We start from the raw sequence: 19,416 nt of genomic DNA, 5'->3' as shown, positions 1-19,416 counted from the left end.
CTTTTCTTTAAAAGATTTGACTTTTAAAAAAATATTATTGTGCACAGTGGCTAAAGGTCCCAGCGCACCAGTTAACTACACATGAATGGGGAGTTAATCTCATATTAAAGCAATGTTACTGTAAAAAAATGATAATCAAACCATATTAACAAAAATAACTGTAAGCAATAGAAAGCAGGTAAAAAACATACTGAGTGATAATGAAAGGATGATCACGTGCACTTGGTTAATGTTAGGTCTGTTCAAAGAATAATTAAAAAGAAAGCAGTGACCACTGCTGCTTACAAAAGGATATATATATATATATATATATATATATATATATATATATATATATATATATATATATATATATATATAGTGGATGAAGCAATCAAATTAATATCAACAGAGAAGCACCACCACTCTAAATACAGAAGCAAATGTTCATGCTTTGATTGAAGATTACCAAAGCAAACATTTGCTTTCAGTGGATAAACTAGCACAGAATAATTGTCGGATTAAATGTTGATTTCACACAGACTTTAAGAATTGTGGGAGAAAATATGACCTGCAAATGTCTTTGTGAGATTCCCCCTACTGCAAAGCACATAGACTGCGGAAAACAGTGAACATAAAACTAGAAAAACAGCCCTCGGTGGGCCCAAAAGGGCTCGGTGTGACCTTACTAACCTACTACTGGTGCAAAGCTCACTTCAGCAGGATTCATGATGAGCTCCAGAGATGAACAGTCGCTCCTGTAACGGCTAAACCCTGCTTCATTCAGATCCAGGCCGGTGCTGCGAGGCGTCTCCCACCACCACACTGTTGACACATCATATTAGCCTGTATGTGGCACTAAACATTTCGCATCAACCATGTCTGTTTCATAATGTGGTTTGTGTGTTGAAAACATGAGCTTTCGTGTCTGACCGTGTTGCTTTTTCAGGCAGTTTGTTTTTTTGGCAGTGAGTGGATGAGATGGTATAGTGGACGTGTGGTTATGTTGTGGTCTGTATAATAAGCAGTTCAGTACTAGACGCTGGATTCACTCTGGTCAGGAAAAATAGGTTCTGGTTCCTGTAAGCAGCCAAAGTAGAAGGAGCTGAAGAGCCAACATCGGCCAAAGAGACGGACTCAAACTACTGCCACCACCACAATCACTGGCATCCTCCTGCAGGCAACACAGAGACGTCAGTCACTTTCACCTCACAGAAACATTACTGAGTCAGTTAAGACAATGCAGATCAGGAGTTGTAAACTTATTTTTTAAAACAATGACATCTGGTTTTGTTGCTGGTTCAAGGTGGTTCACCAGATTTAAAGGGATAGTTCATCCAAAAATGAAAATGTAATATGTTTTAATATAGCACATTTATTATATATGGCCATACACCCGAAGCACTTCACAATGATGGTGGGGGGGGGTTCTCTCCACACCACCACCAGTGTGCAGCATCCACTTGGATGATGCGACGACAGTGATTGAGCCAATTCTGTGAATGGGGATGATTGGGAGGCCATAATGGGTAAGGGCTGATGGAGAGAATTTGGTCAGGACACTGTGGTTACAGTCCTACTTTTTATGACAAGTGCCATGGATTTTAATGACCACAGTGAGTCAGGACATCGGTTTAACATCTCATCTGAAAGATGGTGCTCACTGACAGAATAGTGTCCCCTTCACTATACTGGGGCATTAGAACTCACACAGACCGCAGATCGAGCGCCCCCTGCTGGCCTCTCTAACACCACTTCCAACAGCAACCTAGTTTTCCTATGTGGTCTCCCATGCAGGTACTGACCAGCCCTGCTTAGCTTCAGTAAGTAACCTGTCTTGGGCTGCAGGGTGATATGGCTGTGGCATTTACTCAATTTACTCAATATTTACTTGTGTTTCCATTCTTCTACGAGTTTCATGCTTCTGTTGAACACAAAAGAAGATATTTTAAAGAATGATGAAAACTGGTTGAAATTGCCAACTATATTAGGAAAAAATTAACTATGGAAGTCAGTGGTTGCCACTTTCCAGCTTTCTTCAAAACATCTTCCTTTGTGTTTAACAGAAGAATTAAAGTCAAATAGGTTTGGAAAAAAGGAAAGAAAGTCAGTTTTGGGTGAACTATCCTTTTAAGGCAGGGGTCACCAATCCTCGTCCAGCAGGGCTGGTGTCCCTGCAGGGTTTAGCTCCAACTTGCCTCAACACACGTGCCTGGGTGTTTCAAGTATACCCAGTAAGACCTTGATTAGCTTGTTCAGGTGTGTTTGATTAGGGTTGGAGCTAAAATCTGTAGGACACCGGCCCTCCAGGAACATGATCCCTGTTTTAAGGAGTGTTTACTTAAATTGAAAGCTATTAACTGAAAACTTAAAAAGAAAAGAGCGTTTAGAAATGTTAGCGCAACTAACTGAAGTAAATGTAAGTATTAAAATTGCTGAAATGTAAACAAAATCTTTATTTGAAATAAAACTATACAGATAATACATTTTGAAATATGACTACTAAGGGGCCCGTCACACCGAACGCACTTTTTGCATTGTGAGGAGCATCCCTTGAATGGTTTACTAATGCCTGCGAGCGTTTTGTGCGCTGCTTAAGTGCCCTGCGCGCCTCACATTTTAACCGCCTGCTGCTCTTCGTGTTTTTGCCGATGCACGCTGTGCGCTTACAGTTGAAAAAGGTGAAAAAGCGTGTCATGTCAGTCGAATCATTTTCATTCTCCAATCAAATGAAAGCAGACGCGGGGTTTCAGTTAAGGTGACAGCAGTGTTTGTGTTGTCAAGACATCTATTGAGACTTAAAGATGGTAGAGTGACTAGCGGTCACTGTTTCAAGTTATCCAGAGCTGTATGACTTCACAAATCTTGAATATCACAATATTATTAAATATAACAATTATAACAATATCAAAAGCAACACTTGTGCACAACACATAGCTGATTCAGTCGTTGCCTAGTGGCATAAAAAAAATCGCTCTGCACTTCTTTTTTAAGGCAGTGTGGTGCACCTCGCATTTTAAAAGCGCGTTCGATGTGATCAGCCCCTAATTGCACTTTGCTGTCTAAATATGATATATATTATATATATATATATATATATATATATATATATATATATATATATATATATATATATATATAAAATTTAAATTTCTTGATTTTCTGTACATTTTTCCTTAATTATTTAGTAAGTCTAATTTTGTTGTGTTGTGGTTTGTCATGTTTAATTGTTTTATTATTTATTTACATTTCAATTTTAGTTATTTCATTTCAGTTATTTCGTTTACATTTCATTTCAGTTTTAGTGAATCTTGTTGAATTGCTGAATGTGTCCTCGATTGTAAGTAGCTTTGGACAAAAGCGTCTGCTAAATCAAACTAATGCAAATGAAAAATGTTCCTTAGGCAACTAATTAAATAAATATATAAGTGTGTAAACGTGCAGCTCTGGTGTGGACCAAGGTTAAAACCAAGTAAAACTATAGATATATAGTATATATATATATATAAGTATATTTATATATATAAGCTATATTTAGATGAATTTTCCAGGAGGAAGAAGATCCATAAAGAATTGAACTCTATCCGTCTGTGTATATATAATGACACATGATATATGAAATGAAAAGAAAGGTAAATTTCAAAACATCTTTTGGCTGAACTGAAGAATCCATCCATCAAATCAATGGCATGCACACGAAATCTCAAGCTGTAGGAATCGTGCAGGAATCTGAATGAATTGATGCTACATTCTGATCTTCTGAAAACAGTTCTGGAGTTTTGCGTGTAGACGGTTTGCTAGTGAATGTCCAGGTTTGAGATGCATATGGGCGTATCGTCAATGCGGCTGTCAAAAGGACGGAAACACATCTGGAGCTTCCTATGTTTATTCGACAGAAAAATCTCTCAGGGAACTAGCTGAAAATGCACTTCCTACTTTCACAGCAGGAGGAAAGCAGTGGCGTCCTGCTTTCAGGCTAATGCTGAGGCACCAAGTAAACAATCTTAGCCTTCTTGACTCACTTCTGGTCCCTTACATGATAACCAAATAGCCATGTCAGACTAACACTGATGTAGACTTTAAAAAGCCTAGCACAAAAGTTTTGAATAGCTCAAAAATGTTTTCAAACAGAGTTGCTAGCAGGTTTTAGCACGTTGCTAACATGTTTTCCAAAATGCTTGACATGTTGTTAGCACGTTCTATCACATCAGTAGCCAGATTCTAGCCTGTTTTAACAGAAAGCTAACATATTTTAGCAGATAGCTAACATGCTTATAACACAGCTGAACAAAATATTACAATGTTTAACTGCTTACAATGTTAATTATGATGTTTTGATGACTGCTAGCCAGTTTTAACATTGCTAGCATTAATCAAACATGATTTAACACTACTAGCAGTTTTAGCTCATTGCTAGCATTTTTAAAACAAGATGTAGCACCAAGTTAACAAGTTTAACACGTTTTGCTAACAAGTTTTAACATGCTACCATGTTAAATTATTTAGCAATATTCACATCAGTCACACTGTCATCTTGTTTGCAATGATTTACCACTGTTAACGTGTTTTAGCAGATAATGTTTTAGCATAATTTATCAATTACATTGTTTTTGCATTTTGCTAACATGATTCTGATGCTTTGCTAACAAGTTTTTAATATGACTAACTGCTAGAATGTTTTATGATGTTGCTAGCATGATACAGTATTAACACAGCACTTTGCTACCACATATCCAGCAGGATTTAACAATGCTAGTGTGTTTTACTGTGTGCTAACGACTTAAACAGTTTCCCAGTTTAAAACTAATAATATTTTAACATATAAAACACATTTCTCTAACATGATTTGACCTAATGCTAGCTTGTTTTAGCACATCAAAAACAAAATTTAGCACACTGATTACATGTTTTAGCACATACAGTAGGTCAGGGGTGTCCAAACTCGGTCCAGGAGTGTTTTGCTCCAACCCTAATTAAACACACCTGAACCAGCTAATCAAGCTCTTATTAGATATACTAGAAACCAGGTGTGTTGAAGCAAGTTGGAGCTAAACTGAGCAGCACACCGGCCCTCCAGGATCGAGTTTGGACACCGCTGACTTAATTCATAATGTAATGCTGTTGTGTTTTAGCATGTTGCTAGCATGTTTCTAGCTATACCCTAGGTCAGTTAGACAGATAGACAGATTTTACATTACAAACAAACACATTTTTAACACACTAAAATATTTTAAAGAGGAAACTGTATGAAATGTGAATGGAAGCAAAAGATGAAACTGACCATCAAACACAAAGCAGAAACAGCAGCAGTAAAATAATGGCTGAGGAAAAAGTAAAAGAAGAAGAGCCACTGACTGGACACAAAGGCTGTTCCTAGCAGTGACAGGCATGATGAGCAGCCAATGAGCATTCAATGTGCAAACAGAAACAAAATGAATGTTAGATTAAAAGAAAGCGGTAAAACAAGCAGTGAATGAAAAAGATGAAGATGGATTTATTTATGAGCATTGACTCTTTTGATGATAACTTACATCTGCATTGTTGTCAAAGCAGACGTCCGGCCCTTTTCTGTACCGAGGATTCTGGGCCAGAACACATGGGTCAGGACCATTTGCTTAAAGAAATCTATAAGGACAATATAGTGACAACTTCAAAAATGAAAATAAAAGAGAGAGAGATCATCATAAACTCAGAAAACTAGTAAGGAAACGTGTACATTGTCACGCAGTTGATGAGTTTAAAGTTACAGTTACTTACACAACCCAGTGAGTTTGTAATATTCCATTCATTCATTCAATTTTCTTCAGCTTAGTTCCTTTATTCATCTGGGGTCACCACAGCGGAATGAACCACCAACTTATCCAGCATATGTTTTAAACAGCCAATGCTGCAACCCAGTACTGGGAAACACCCATACACTCGCACATGCTCACACATACACTATGGCTAATTTAGTTTATTCCATTCACCTATACCACATGTCTTTGGACTGTGGGGGAACCCACAGCACACGGAGGAAACCCATGCGAACACTGGAGGAACATACAATATCCACACAGAAATGCTAACTGACCCAGCTGGGACTCAAACCAGCGACCCTTCTTGCTGTGAGGTGACAGTGCTAACCACTGAGCCACCGTGTCGCCCTTGGAATATTTGAAATGATTAAAATATTAAGAATGTCATACATACGTTGGCATACATTTATTACAATGTATAATAAGTGTTTTGTTTTATTATGTTTTAAAATCTAATTTAATACAGCTTAATTTTCAGCATTACGTCAGTGTTACGTGATTCTTTAGATTTTTGGTGATTTGATTTAATAATTTTTATCAATGCTTGATATTTTTGTAGAAATTGAGTAGACTTTTCTGTCTCTTTAGCATAATTTATTGTTGTTTCTGAATAACTACAAATATATACATAATAAATATAAGAATTTCTTTTAAAAATAAAAAAAAATTCTGGAGATATACAGTTGAAGTCAGAATTATTAGCCCCCTGAATTATTAGCCCCTGTTTATTTTTTCCCCCAATTTCTGTTTAACAGAGAGCAGATTTTTTCAACACATTTCTAAACATAATAGTTAATAATATATCTCTAATAACTGATTTCTTTTCTCTTTGTCATGATGACAGTAAATAAAGTTTGACTAGATATTTTTCAAGACACTTCTATACAGCTTAAAGTGACATTTAAAGGCCTAATTAGGTTAACTAGGCAGGTTAAATTTAAAAAAAAAATGCTTTTTTAAAAAATTAAAAACTGCTTTTATTCTAGCCGAAATAAAACAAATAAGACTTTCTCCAGAAGAAAAAATATTATCAGACATACTGTGAAAATTTCCTTGCTCTGTTAAACATCATTTGAAAAATATTTAAAAAAAAAGGGGGGGGGGGATGGGGGTGTAATAATTCTGACTTCAACTGTATATGTCTTTTCATAACTATTAAAAAAATATCAATAAGAAATATATACACATTTCTTTCGAACTAATAATAAAAATGTGTGTTTTCTAAATGATTCCAAAATAGAAATAATAATAAATATATTAATTTATTTCTAAAATAATGATAAATAAATAATATTTCAGTAAAAAAAAATGTAGGGTTAATTTTTTTTTTCATAAGGAAGAAATAAATCAAGTAATAATATTACTTTTGAAAGAGTATAATTGAGTACACCCCATTTTGAAAATGAATATTTTTCTTCATTTCTCAGTGAATATAGACAATGTATTTTGATGCATTAAAAAAACAGATTTTTTTAAACAGATATATTTATTAAAATAATATTTTAGTCACCAAACATATTCAGAAATTGAAATATAATACAATTAAATTCAAGCAAATATTGAAAAAAAATTAGAACCTACAAAATTCAAAAAAAAATTTCTCTTTTTTAAAAATTTGTATTTAATATTTTTCTCTAACATATAAATTTGGCAGTAATAGTTTTTAGACCGTTATCGTAAGTTATTTTGTTAGATTAGCTCCAGATTTGGCTTCAGTACTGACTAATATAATGTATATGCACAAATATAATATTGTATAACGTCCTATTAAAAATATGAACTTTAAAGACAGATTTGTGAGGGATGTGCTTATATATGCTGAGCACTGTATGAGTAATCCATTTTTTTTTTTAGTTACATTTTCTCCCCTATTTTATGTTATTAAAGTCTTTTGAGTGACACACACAACATTGATCACACTTGACTACAATAAAGCATTGTAAGTAACAGCACATATTTGAAAGGATACAAGGCTGTTCGGCTTGTTTGAGTGGTTTGGTATCACAGGACATACATGAAATCTTAGCATCGGAGATCAAAAACACCAAATTTGTGTTAGGGAGCTTCTCCGCCCGGTACATTCTTGAAGAAAAAAAAGAGAGAAGAAAACAGCAAAGTGATTAAGACAAAAACACAGTTTCCACAGGAACGATTAGTCATAAGACAGGTATCATGGTTTATATATCTCTAAACAAAGCAGACATAAGCCTGAGCGAGACCACCCATATATGACCTTCAAACGCAAGCAGCAGTAAACAGAAGCAAATATAACCATTTCAATATGCAAAAATCAGATTAAACCACAACTACGTGCATTATTTTTATGCAAGTCAATATTCTTATAGCTTTTTTCAACATTGTATCAATCCCACAATTAATAATACCTATTCAATTTGTATTTAATCTTTAACAAGTGATGTTTAACTTTAAGCCCCGGGAAGTGAAGAACGATTAATAATACTGCAAAAAAAAAAAAACTATAATTTTTGCTAGAGTTTTTGTTTTGTTTCTAGTTCAAATACTTAAATACTTAATACTTAAAAGAAGCCTTTTCTAGACATGTAAAAAAAATATTGTCTTGTTTCCAGATGTAATTTGTCAAAGTTAAGTGATTTTTTCCTTAAAACAAGCAAAATAATAATGGGCTAAGTAAGATAATCTTATTTCAATGCAAAAACCAGATTATTATCCTTACCCCATTTCTGTCAAACAATCTCTGAATTTAGTACGGTAAATATATATATATATATATATATATATATATATATATATATATATATATATATATATATATATATATATATATATATATATATATAGCAAATACAGCCAAGTCTTTTTGAATATGATGCCACAAGCTTGGCACATCAGTCTTTGGGCATTTTTGCCCATTCCTTTTTGCAGTACCCCTCAAGCTCTATCAGGTTGAATGGGAAGCGACGGTGTACAGCCATTTCCACATCTCTCCAGAGATGTTCAATAGGAGTTAGGTCTGGGCTCTGGCTCAGCCACTCAAGGACATTCACCGAGTTGTTGTGAAGCCACTCCATTGATATTTTGGTGGTGTGCTTTGGGTCATTGTCCTGCTGGAAGATGAATCGTCGCTCCAGTCTGAGGTCAAGAGCACTCTGAAGCAAGTTTTTGTTCAGGATGTCTCTGCATTGCTGCATTCATCTTTCTCTCTATCCTGACTAGTCTTCCAGTTCCTGTGCTGAAAAATATCCCCACAGCATGATACTGCGACCACCATTCTTCACTGTAGGGATGGTATTAGCCTGGTGATGAGCGGTGCCTGGTTTTCTCCAAACGTAACGCCTGGCATTCACTCTAAAGAGTTCAATTTCAGTCTCATCAGACCAGAGAATTTTGATTCTTATTGTCTGAGAGTCCTTCAGATGCCCTTTGGCAAATTCCAGGTGGGGAGTGGCTTCCGTCTGGCCACTCTACTATACAGGCCTGATTGGTGGATTGCTGCATAGATGGTTGTCCTTCTGTAAGCTTATGCTCTTGGTTTGTGCTTTGACATGCACTGTTGACCCTGGGAGCTTATATAGACAGGTGTATGCCTTATCAAATCATGTCCAATCAACTGAATTTACCACAGGTGAACTTTAGTTAAGCTGCTGAAACATCTCAAGGATGATCAGTGGAAACAGAATGTACCTGAGCTCAATTTAGAGCTTCACGGCAAAGGCTGTGAATACTTATGTACATGTGATTTTTCAGTTTTTTTATTTTCAATAAATTTGCAACAATAATTTTTTTTTTCACATTGTCATTATGGGGTACTTTGTGTAGAATTTTGAGGAAATAAAGAAATGTAATCCATTTTGGAATAAGGCTGTAACATAAAAAACTGTGGAAAAAGTGAAGCGCTATGAATACTTTCCGGATGCACTGTATTTAGTCTTGGAGGTGTAGATCAGCTTTGCTGCTGCTGCTTTGATTATTATGGCAGAGCAAGTACCAAGACCTGCTACTGCCAGTAAATACACAGACATGCTGTCTGAGAATATAACATGCTGCTGCTGCAAACATAATACACATGTAACCCCAGTAGCATATCTAAACACAGGTGGAGCTGGGGTGGAGGAGGGGTCTCTGAAAACATGCCCTAGCTTGACAGCGTAAAATGACACAGAGCATTTAAACTAGCTCATTGGCTGCCGAGGTGACAGTAACCAATCCTACCAGCTTGCTTGTGCATAGTTTCATGGCAAAAATTTAACTTGCAGATTATTTTGCTTGTTTTAATGAAAAACTCACTTAATTTTGACATTATTTAGGTAACAACAATAGTATAACAATAGTAAAATATTAAAAGCTTCTCAATTTTGTAATTTTTTAAATATTTGGACTAAAAACAAGACCATTCTCTAAGTAAGAAAAGCCTTTTAGCAGTGTATTTGAATGTGAATAAATATTAAAGCATTATAGTTCAGCCAAAAAACGTTAATTCTGTGATCATGTTCTCATCCTCTACTTGTTCAAAACCAGTTTGACTTTCTTCTGTTAAACACAAAGCAAGTTATACTGAAGAATGCTGCATAACAATACTTATGCACATGCTATACAGATCTTACATATCCAACACCATCCCAACATGTGTGCAAGTCTTCAGTAAGTGTAACAGGAGATGAGTGTATTATATTGGAAACCTGCGTCGGTTGGCAGCTTGTTACGTGCTGTCATCACCGAACGACTTTCAGCCATGAGTATTCTTTATAGCATTCTCTTGTTCTTTTTTACAGCTCTCCTCCCGCTCTTTAAAACAGAGTGACACAGGTTTGTGTGTGTGCATGTAAATGTGTATAATGATGTGTGTATGTGTGTGTGTTACACATCACCTGCTCTCTATGTAATCACAGGCTGTTTACCGCTACCCAGCATGGTCGGCGGTGCATAACAAGCCTCAGATCATAGCGGCCATCGGGGTCACACTCACACAAACACATTTGCAAACACACACACACACACAAACAGACTCAAGCGAGGGCTTGATGATCACAGAGTCCTAAAGTTCAGTGGCTCACATCTGTCTGCCCTCTGAGGAATGCTTTATTCATGAGAGCAGGAGAGGTTATAAGAACACTGAGCTGTGTTTGAGGTGGGTTTTTGTGGTCTCTATGAAAAAAACATCCTGTGAGAAACTATAGTGATCTTAAACTTAGTGAGCTGCAGAAATAAACAGTGTTTTAAAGGGAAAGCATTGCAAAAAATGCTTTTCTTACTCAGATTTTTTTTTTTATCTTGTTTCTAGTCCAAATATCTGAAAATTCTTAAATCAAGAAGCATTTTCAAGACAAGCAGAACATATTGTCTTGTTTTAAGAAATAATGTCAAAATTAAAGGTGCTGAATGTATGTTTTTGACTCTTCTAAAGCATAAAAACGCCATAATATTTGCAGATATTTAAGAAAGCTAAGTGAACATTCTTGTTTATCTGAAAAACAATGCTGAAGTCAGATATTCTGCTTTGAAAATGTACGTTACATGCTGGAACGCCTGTCTTTGTTTTGGTTCTTTTTAACCCGCCCACTTCCAGTTTAGCCAATTATATTTCAGCACCCTGGGTTGCCTTGGTGGAAAACAGCGTATTCATTTCATATATTCAGAAAGGCTCTCAAAGCATGCGCACGTGACCAAAATGCGACCTTTTATTATTTATTTTTTTATTATTATTTTATTATTTATGTTGATGTTCGTTTATTACAAACATAAACATAAGGTTACATTGTAGCCCTGTGTCCTAACATGCTACGTGAAGAGATTTGCAGTGAAAAGCAGTTTGGACCACACGAAACATGACAGAAATTTAAATACAGTCATTCAGAAGCACAGAATATGGCACTCACTGCACTTCAACGAAATGGGGAGGTTTATAATCTAACTAATACATATGAAACCTCTTTAACATTATTAAATGTAGATGTTTATTGCTGATATGTGTTGGATTACAGTTCTAAAGTTTAATTTTAAACAGTTTATTTTAGTTTCAAGATCTGAGGTTAACTTTCTGTTGCTTTCAGTAGAATGACAATAAATGTCATGTAAAAAGGCATTCAAACTCACATTAGCTTTCAACACTGAATAAAGCACATGAGGTATCCCTGAGGTGATTATTGTCAGTTTTCTGTTGTTTAGCTGCAAGAAATAGAAGCCGTTTCTTTATATCAATTCTAGGTTAGAAGAAAAACTAATTTAAATATGGAAATTATTCCTTCTATCGCATGCCGTTGCTTTCATTTAGAACATGATTTAAACCAGCCTTTAGGCTCGATCCTCAGACTCGCTCTTGTTCCTGTTCTATGTCCTTAATCTGGCAACCTGTGCTTGCATTTGTTTTGATCCAGGAATGCAATACCAAAACTTGTCAAACTTACATACTGTTTTTCCCATTAATCAAGCAAAACAAGCCAACATTTTTTGCTTTTCTAGAAAAGTTTTCTAAGGAAAATTCAGAATCTCTAAAAAAGTCCTAAGAAGCCATGCATTAAAATAGGTTTCTCTCTTGTTTCTCAACTTAATTTTCTCATGACCCCAACAAAGAGTTGCTTTCTTGTTATCAGAACTTAATTATTTTACTTTTATTTATTTATTATCATTTTAACCTGCCCAATGTATGACCGGGCCACACACAATTTTCAGATGTACACTCCGGCCTTTAGAACAGAATCTTCCACATGTAACTTAATGATATGATGAAGGGACATCATGAGTGTTTTGCTTAGAGCAGCAGTTTACTTAAAGCCTGCACTGGCCCTGTGAATCGAGATAGAATAACTGCAGTCATACATTCGTGCAACACATTAAGAGCGTTCAGAACAGCCATAATCATACGAGTGCAAACCCACATGCTCATGATTAATGTATATTTATGATTATTGATTCATTCATTTATTTTCTTTCGGCTTAGTCCCTTTATTCATCCAGCATCGCTACAGCGGAATGAACCGCCAACTTATAAAGCATATGTTTTACAAAGTGGATGCCCTTCTGGCTGCAACCCATGTATTGGGAACATTCATACACACTGATTCTCACTCATACACTATGGCCAATTTACTTTATTCAATTCACCTGTAGCGGTGGGGAAACCGGAACACCCGGAAGAAAAAAAAAACACACACGAACACGGGGAGAACATGCAAACTCCTCACAGAAATGCCAACTGACCCAGCCGGGGCTCCAACCAGCGACCTTCTTGCTGTGAGGCAACAGTGCTAATCACTGAGCAAATGTGTTGTCCTATATTTATGATTATATTCATGTATATGATTGTAATGTATATCACTATTTACAATAAACTTCCCTCAACATTTTAGAGCGTAGGTTCTAAATGGCACAACATAATTTGCTGCATGTATGTACAATCACTTAAAAAAATGAATCCCTGCAAATAATGCAATATGAAGCTAGTGTATGCGTGTCTAGGGCATCCTACCGAATAAGCAGAAAGAAGTCACGAAAAGGAAAAGACAAATTTTGATATGTCAAGATCACAAAAAAATCAAGTTATGTTCACGAGAAAACAAGAAAGAAAAGTGCAGGGCCTCTAAGGACTTCCTTAAGAAAATGCTTCATGATTTAAGAATTGTTCGATATTTGGACTAGAAAGAAGACAAAAAAAATCTAAGAATTTTTTAATTTTTTTCTCGCAGTGTGTGCGCTTGAAACGAACATTCTGTCATAATTTATTCATTCTTGTGCTTCTTGAAATGTTTACTGATGGATTTATTATTATTGATGTCAAAACAACATCAAATTGACATCTAACATTGGTGTCAAAAGCATATCAAAAATCTATGACAGGACAGTTTGGATGTTTTGGGGTTTTTTTTTATACACCAATGTTAGATGTCAATTTGATGTGAGTAAACTCATTGGCTTAGAAGAGACAAGATTATTTTACTTAAAAACGTGAGTTGTAACATAACTGTTGACTTAATTTTTAGAATTAGGCACATAGTTCATTTACTTATTAATTTTAAGGTTATAAGTTTACTCACTTTTTGAAAGTAAAATCAGCTGATAGCTTTTTTTATTACAGTGAATACAGTATAGGCAGCAGACAGCAAGATTTCTAAAAATTATCTTATCTCTGAGAGGAGTTTATGGTCCAAAAACCTACATTTCTGAAGTGATGAAAGATGTCAAACAGGACTTAGATAACCAATGCAAAAACATGAAGAAAAAATACTTTAAAAAGTTCTGGCTTCTATTGTGGATATTATACATTTCAACAGTAGTATTGTTTTCACAGTGTCTGAGATGGCTCATTTAAGGATCTGGTCTTTCTTTACCTTGCCTTTCTGAGAACTTACTCTGCTCTGATTGGTCAGATGATTGTTCCAGTCTGTTGTAATTAGCAGATAACTTACAGCAAGTGTCAGAAACCGAACTGTCATTATCATATGTGAATTTCAGCTCTGGAGGCTGTAAACAAAGTGATACAAGTTATAACGACATGGGTTTTATTGTATCAATTCAAACCTGAAGCATCATCTTAATGTCTCTATAAACCTAGTGTTTGAGTAGCAAAGTAAACCCTGTTCACAGGCAGCCAATGGAAATGATAGGCTGGTGATACGCAAATGTATTACAGATAGGGCTGTCAATGTTAACAAGTTAACATATGTGATTAATCTAAAAAGGTTAACATGTTAATATTTTTAGCACATTAATCATGTGATGGGGTTTGACCCCAGCTTCTTGCCATAATCACAGCCATATAATTTTGTTATGGATCAAGACACAACACGTGCTGAATAGCAAGAATCATTACAAAAAACTTTTAGATGAAAGTTTGGAGTAACCCAAAGTTGTGTGCAATTATTGTACCGATGAACACTCCTTAAACTGTAGCACAACAAGTACCATCTTTGAGCCAAACATATTTTTGCAGATGTCAGCTATGTGCCAGTGCTGAGACATCCAGCAAGCAAACTGCAAAGCAAACTCATTCAATCACTAAATGGATTTCCTCAGACTGCTGACCCATTAATGTTACTGCGAGCCATCAACTTTTGTTGCCAGAATACATGAACTGTACGATACTGAAAAATCCAGTCAGTTGGTAGAAAGCACTTATATTGCTGTTACAGGACATCAGTAAGTGACCAAAACTACCTTTGGGTAACGGCACAGCTAATCAATGACAACTGACAAGTGCACTCACTTACTTTAGGCTACCCAGCAGGCAGACAACATCCTAAGACATTAACATTTGGTTATATTTTGGTCATGATGTCAAGTGACTAAAATGCAATGTCTACTCAGCGTCTAAGGACAACGTTTTTTGATGTGAAATGACGTTGATATTTGGCTGAATTTAGGTTGTGTTGGAAAGTGACCAAAATCCAACGTCGAGCCATCATCTTAAACCAAGACATCAAATACTGACATTTATTCATTAGCCATTATCTTAAACCAATGTCACATTGATGTCAAATGCTAACATTTATTCATTAGGTATGGCAACCAAAATCCAACATCTGATAGCCTGATAGTGATCTGATAGTGACCAAAATCCAACGTCAAGCCAACATCTTAAACCAATGTCACACTGATATCAAATGCTAATATTTATTTATCAGGTATGGCAACCAAAATCCAACGTCTGATAGACGTCATAGTGGTAATGTCCATACAACATCAAGCTGTAACATTATTAGACGCTGATATTTGGTTGTTTTAAGGTGTGTTGGAAAGTGACCAAAATCCAATGTTGAGCCATTATCTTAAACCAATGTCACATTGATGTCAAATGCTAACATTTATTCATCAGGTATGGCAACCAAAATCCAACATCTGATAGCCTCATAGTGGTAACGTCCACACAATGTCAAGCTTTAACATAATTAGACATTGATATTTGGTTGTTTTTAGGTTGTGTGGGAAAGTGACCACAATCCAACATCGAGCCAACATCTTAAACCAACGTCACACTGATGTCAAATGCAGACATTTATTCATCAGGTATGGCAACCAAAATCCAACGTCTGATAAACGTCATAGTCGTAATGTCCACACAACGTCAAGCTGTAACATCGTTAGACGTTGATATTTGGTTGTTTTTAGGTTGCGTTGGAAAGTGACCAAAATCCAACGTCTGTTTGACATTGGACACTGATTATATTTTGAATTTGTGATTAATCTAGATAAATCCCCAGCAGTCACCTTGATGTCAAATCGATATGACATCAAAAAACACATCAATAATGCAAATCAATTTGATGGCAAAACCTTAACCTCTATTTGACATCCACACATTGATGGCCTTTGACCACCAACATAACAACACAAAAGTATTTTAATATAATGGTTTTATTCATCTGAAGGTTTCAATGTCAAATTGCAACACTGGATTTTGTATCCCTGCAATGAATGTAAACTACCTTGATGTAAAAATGATATCAAATTGACATCACTATACTGTAATCAAATTTTAATGCCAATGTTAGACGTCAATCTGATGTTGTTTTGACATCAAGGTAGTCAACTGACATCTGTTATGACCTAGTTCAAAATCTTAACATAAACTGGACACATCATAAATAAGACTCAACCAAGAAATACCTTTAACCAAAGGTATTTAACCAACAATGTCTAAAGAGGGGTAATATGGTGGCTCAGTGGTTAGCACTGTCGCCTCACAGCAAGAAGGTCGCTGGTTGGAGCCCCGGCTGGGCCAGTTGGCATTTCTATGTGGCCTTTGCATGTTCTCAAAGTGTTTGCGTGGGTTTCCTCCGGGTGCTTCAGTTTCCCCCCACAGTCCAAAGAGAGTTGAATAAGCTAAATTGGCCGTAGTGTATGTATGTGAATGCGAGAGTGTATGGGTGTTTCCCAGTACTGGGTTGTGGCTGGAAGGGCATCCGCGGCATAAAACATATGCTGGATAATTTGACAGTTCATTCCGCTGTGGAATTAATGTGCGGGAAAATGCCAATGGAACTCTTGCAAGTAAACAAACTGGCAGACACAAAATGTCGCTGTGCTGGCTGATTGCATGCCTGGTCATAGTATACAATATAGTTTATAAACATCACTATACATTTTGAGAATGAAGTGCGGCTGCAGCAGGAAAACAATGTTTTAATGCATTGCAATCACGTTAGGAGGAGGCATAAGTTAAATTAGCTAAACTGCGACATGGTCATCTTCCGTAAAAATTACTAATGATCCATCAGGTGAGGTTTGTCCCTTTCTCTCTCTCTTTCTGTTTAAAACTCTTGGTAAAGCGCCGTCAACAAATATTTTTCCTCCAGCCCCATAAAATGGGACAGCGCATCAGACTACGGCAGCTGGATTAGTCCAAAAAGGCACAGCACTTTTAGCGGTCGGTTCTGTTTAAGTTCGGATCATGTTCTCACCACAAACGAACCGCTCCAGGTTTCGTTTGAAAGCACACCGAGACCACCTCTTCAAGTATTTCTCAGTACGCTTTTTTGGTCCTCTTTTGGTGCGCACCCGAGTGCGATTGCTACATTCACCCCTGCCCAAACGAACCGCACCAAGGGAAAAAAACAAACTCGAGTGCGATTCAACCAAACTAAATAAGGCAGGTGTGAAAGCACCCTAAGACCCTGTTTACACTAATACGTTTTAGTTTTAAAATGCGTAAGTTTTGCTATGGTTATGCCATCAGTCCACACTACACCGGAATTTTCGAGCACCAAAAACGGAGCGTTTTGGAAACGATGGAGAGGCCGATTTCATTCTAAAACGCTGCTCCTCCGTCTCAGGTGGATGGGGAGCATCTGAAGACATCTGAAAGTGGAGGTGTGGCTGCAGACAGCTGATTGGGGCTTTTTCCTCAATATTAAGTAGCCAACACACATTTCAGTCTTGCATCCTCTCCTTGTAAGTTCAGACTTCTAAAGTTTGATATGGAAAATAAACTACCGACACATCGGGTAAATCTTCAAAGTAAAACGTGTACTTTATAACCTTATTCACATTATCCTGCCTACTTTGTTTCACTATCTTAATAATAAACTGAAAACATGATTTAAGGCGTCGCGTAGCTGCATATTTATATGAGCATCATCTTAACTGCCTCCTTTAATTTTCATTGAAAATATGAAACATACCCTCTCTTTTGCTGAATATCAGTTTTAATAATTAATAATGGCCCTTATAAAAGTATAATGTACAATAAGTTTAGACAATATAGGAAATAAAGACAAGCAGTTAGTCAATATGCAGAATCAGTGTCCGCGTTTACATTAATTTATATATTTATTTATCTTCGCGCTCAGCCAAAACACGTTACCTGAGAACAAGTAATAGATTCAAAAGACTATAGTCAGAGAATATGTCGTTAGATATAGACAACAAGATGAATTAAATAACACGTTTAACAAATATAGTGAGATTAGATCCAGCAGTAGATCCTTGATGAACAGTCCGACGAGCACAGCTCTCATCTGGGTAGATATGCTGCAGCGCATGCCAGAGTGTGTCTGCGGTCACGTAATGTGCGTTTTCAGTGGTGTAGATGGAGAGTTGTTCAGAAACACTTGGTAAAATGCTAGTGTGGACGCAGATCATTTTCACTCTAAAACGCCATTATAAAACTAAAACGTACTACTGTAAACGGGGCCTACGAGACCATGACTTCGATTAGCAGTTGGTTTATGTAAGTGAATCTAGACTTACTAACTACTCCTTAAGAATAAGTTCTTTCTTTCAAGATTGACAGCTTAATTTTCCAATGGATTTCATTCTTTGTGAACTCTTCATATTACACACTACATAAAATCTAATATCCAAAGAAGCACTTAACTAATGTATAAGTCTAATTTGCTACAGCCTGCCTGATGTTCTGTTGAAGTCATCCTCTTTCTTCTGCTGGCAGCTCCTGCGGTCCCTCTCATCACTACATGCGTTCCTTTATCCTGAGCTGGTGTTGATGTCTCTGTGAGCGAGATTGAGTTACATACGCTAAAGCTCAGGTCTCCAGCTCCTGAGATCTCACAAATGGATTTCTCTTTATGGCTCTTGTTAAACTTTACATGTCGAAAGTAGTTAACATAGAAGAAAAACTATCGTACGCAGAGTCACACGTGGGACTCGTAAAGAAAGGCGTAGAGTTTCTGTCAGGCCGAACGCCCTCACCCACCCCAACACGTTTCGCTTTAGCTGTGTTACATTAAACAGCATGGCCGGCGGGATTTACAGCCTCGGATGGATCCAGGGAAGAAGGGGACGGAGTGGAAAAGAGAAGGAAAGCCGAGCTGCTCGGCCCTCGGAGAGATGACTTACCGGGATGAGCAATTATCCAGGAAGAGACAGTGACATCATCTGCACATGCTCACACGCACACTCCCACACGCGCACCAACGGAGGGAATGCGGATGGATTTATGCGCGTGCAAACATAAAAACGGTCCTCACCTGGAGCAGTTTCCACAGTCCATAGCTCCAGAGAAAGATTTGTTCTCGTTCTCAAAGAAATACTGAGTCTGTTCGGTGATACAGCTCTCTTTGGAGAACGCATCCGAGAGGTCATCCTCCGAGTACGCTGGAAACACACAAACACACACCATCCGCATGCCGTATATATATCAAAACACACATGCGGATCAACTGCATACAGTATCAAGAACTTGAACAGTGTTTGTTTTCTCGCTTCGTTT

The 19,416-nt window shown here is 36.7% G+C and overlaps 1 protein-coding gene across 1 annotated transcript in view; it reads right to left on the bottom strand.

Moving 5' to 3' along the window:
* Positions 1-415: 415 nt before the first annotated feature.
* LOC130245362 (voltage-dependent calcium channel subunit alpha-2/delta-1) overlaps positions 416-19,416 on the bottom strand; it is a 220,288-nt gene continuing 201,287 nt past the window's right edge. Inside the window, 4 exon segments of the mRNA XM_056478029.1 lie at positions 416-1,153; positions 5,511-5,593; positions 7,747-7,859; positions 19,175-19,301. Coding sequence (XP_056334004.1) covers positions 1,037-1,153; positions 5,511-5,593; positions 7,747-7,859; positions 19,175-19,301 — 440 coding nt within the window. The 3' untranslated portion in view covers positions 416-1,036.

Source organism: Danio aesculapii, chromosome 18, assembly GCF_903798145.1.
Source record: "Danio aesculapii chromosome 18, fDanAes4.1, whole genome shotgun sequence".
Lineage (NCBI taxonomy): Eukaryota > Metazoa > Chordata > Actinopteri > Cypriniformes > Danionidae > Danio > Danio aesculapii.
Note: the sequence above shows the minus strand (reverse complement) of the source record. Positions and strands in the feature narration are given on the sequence as shown.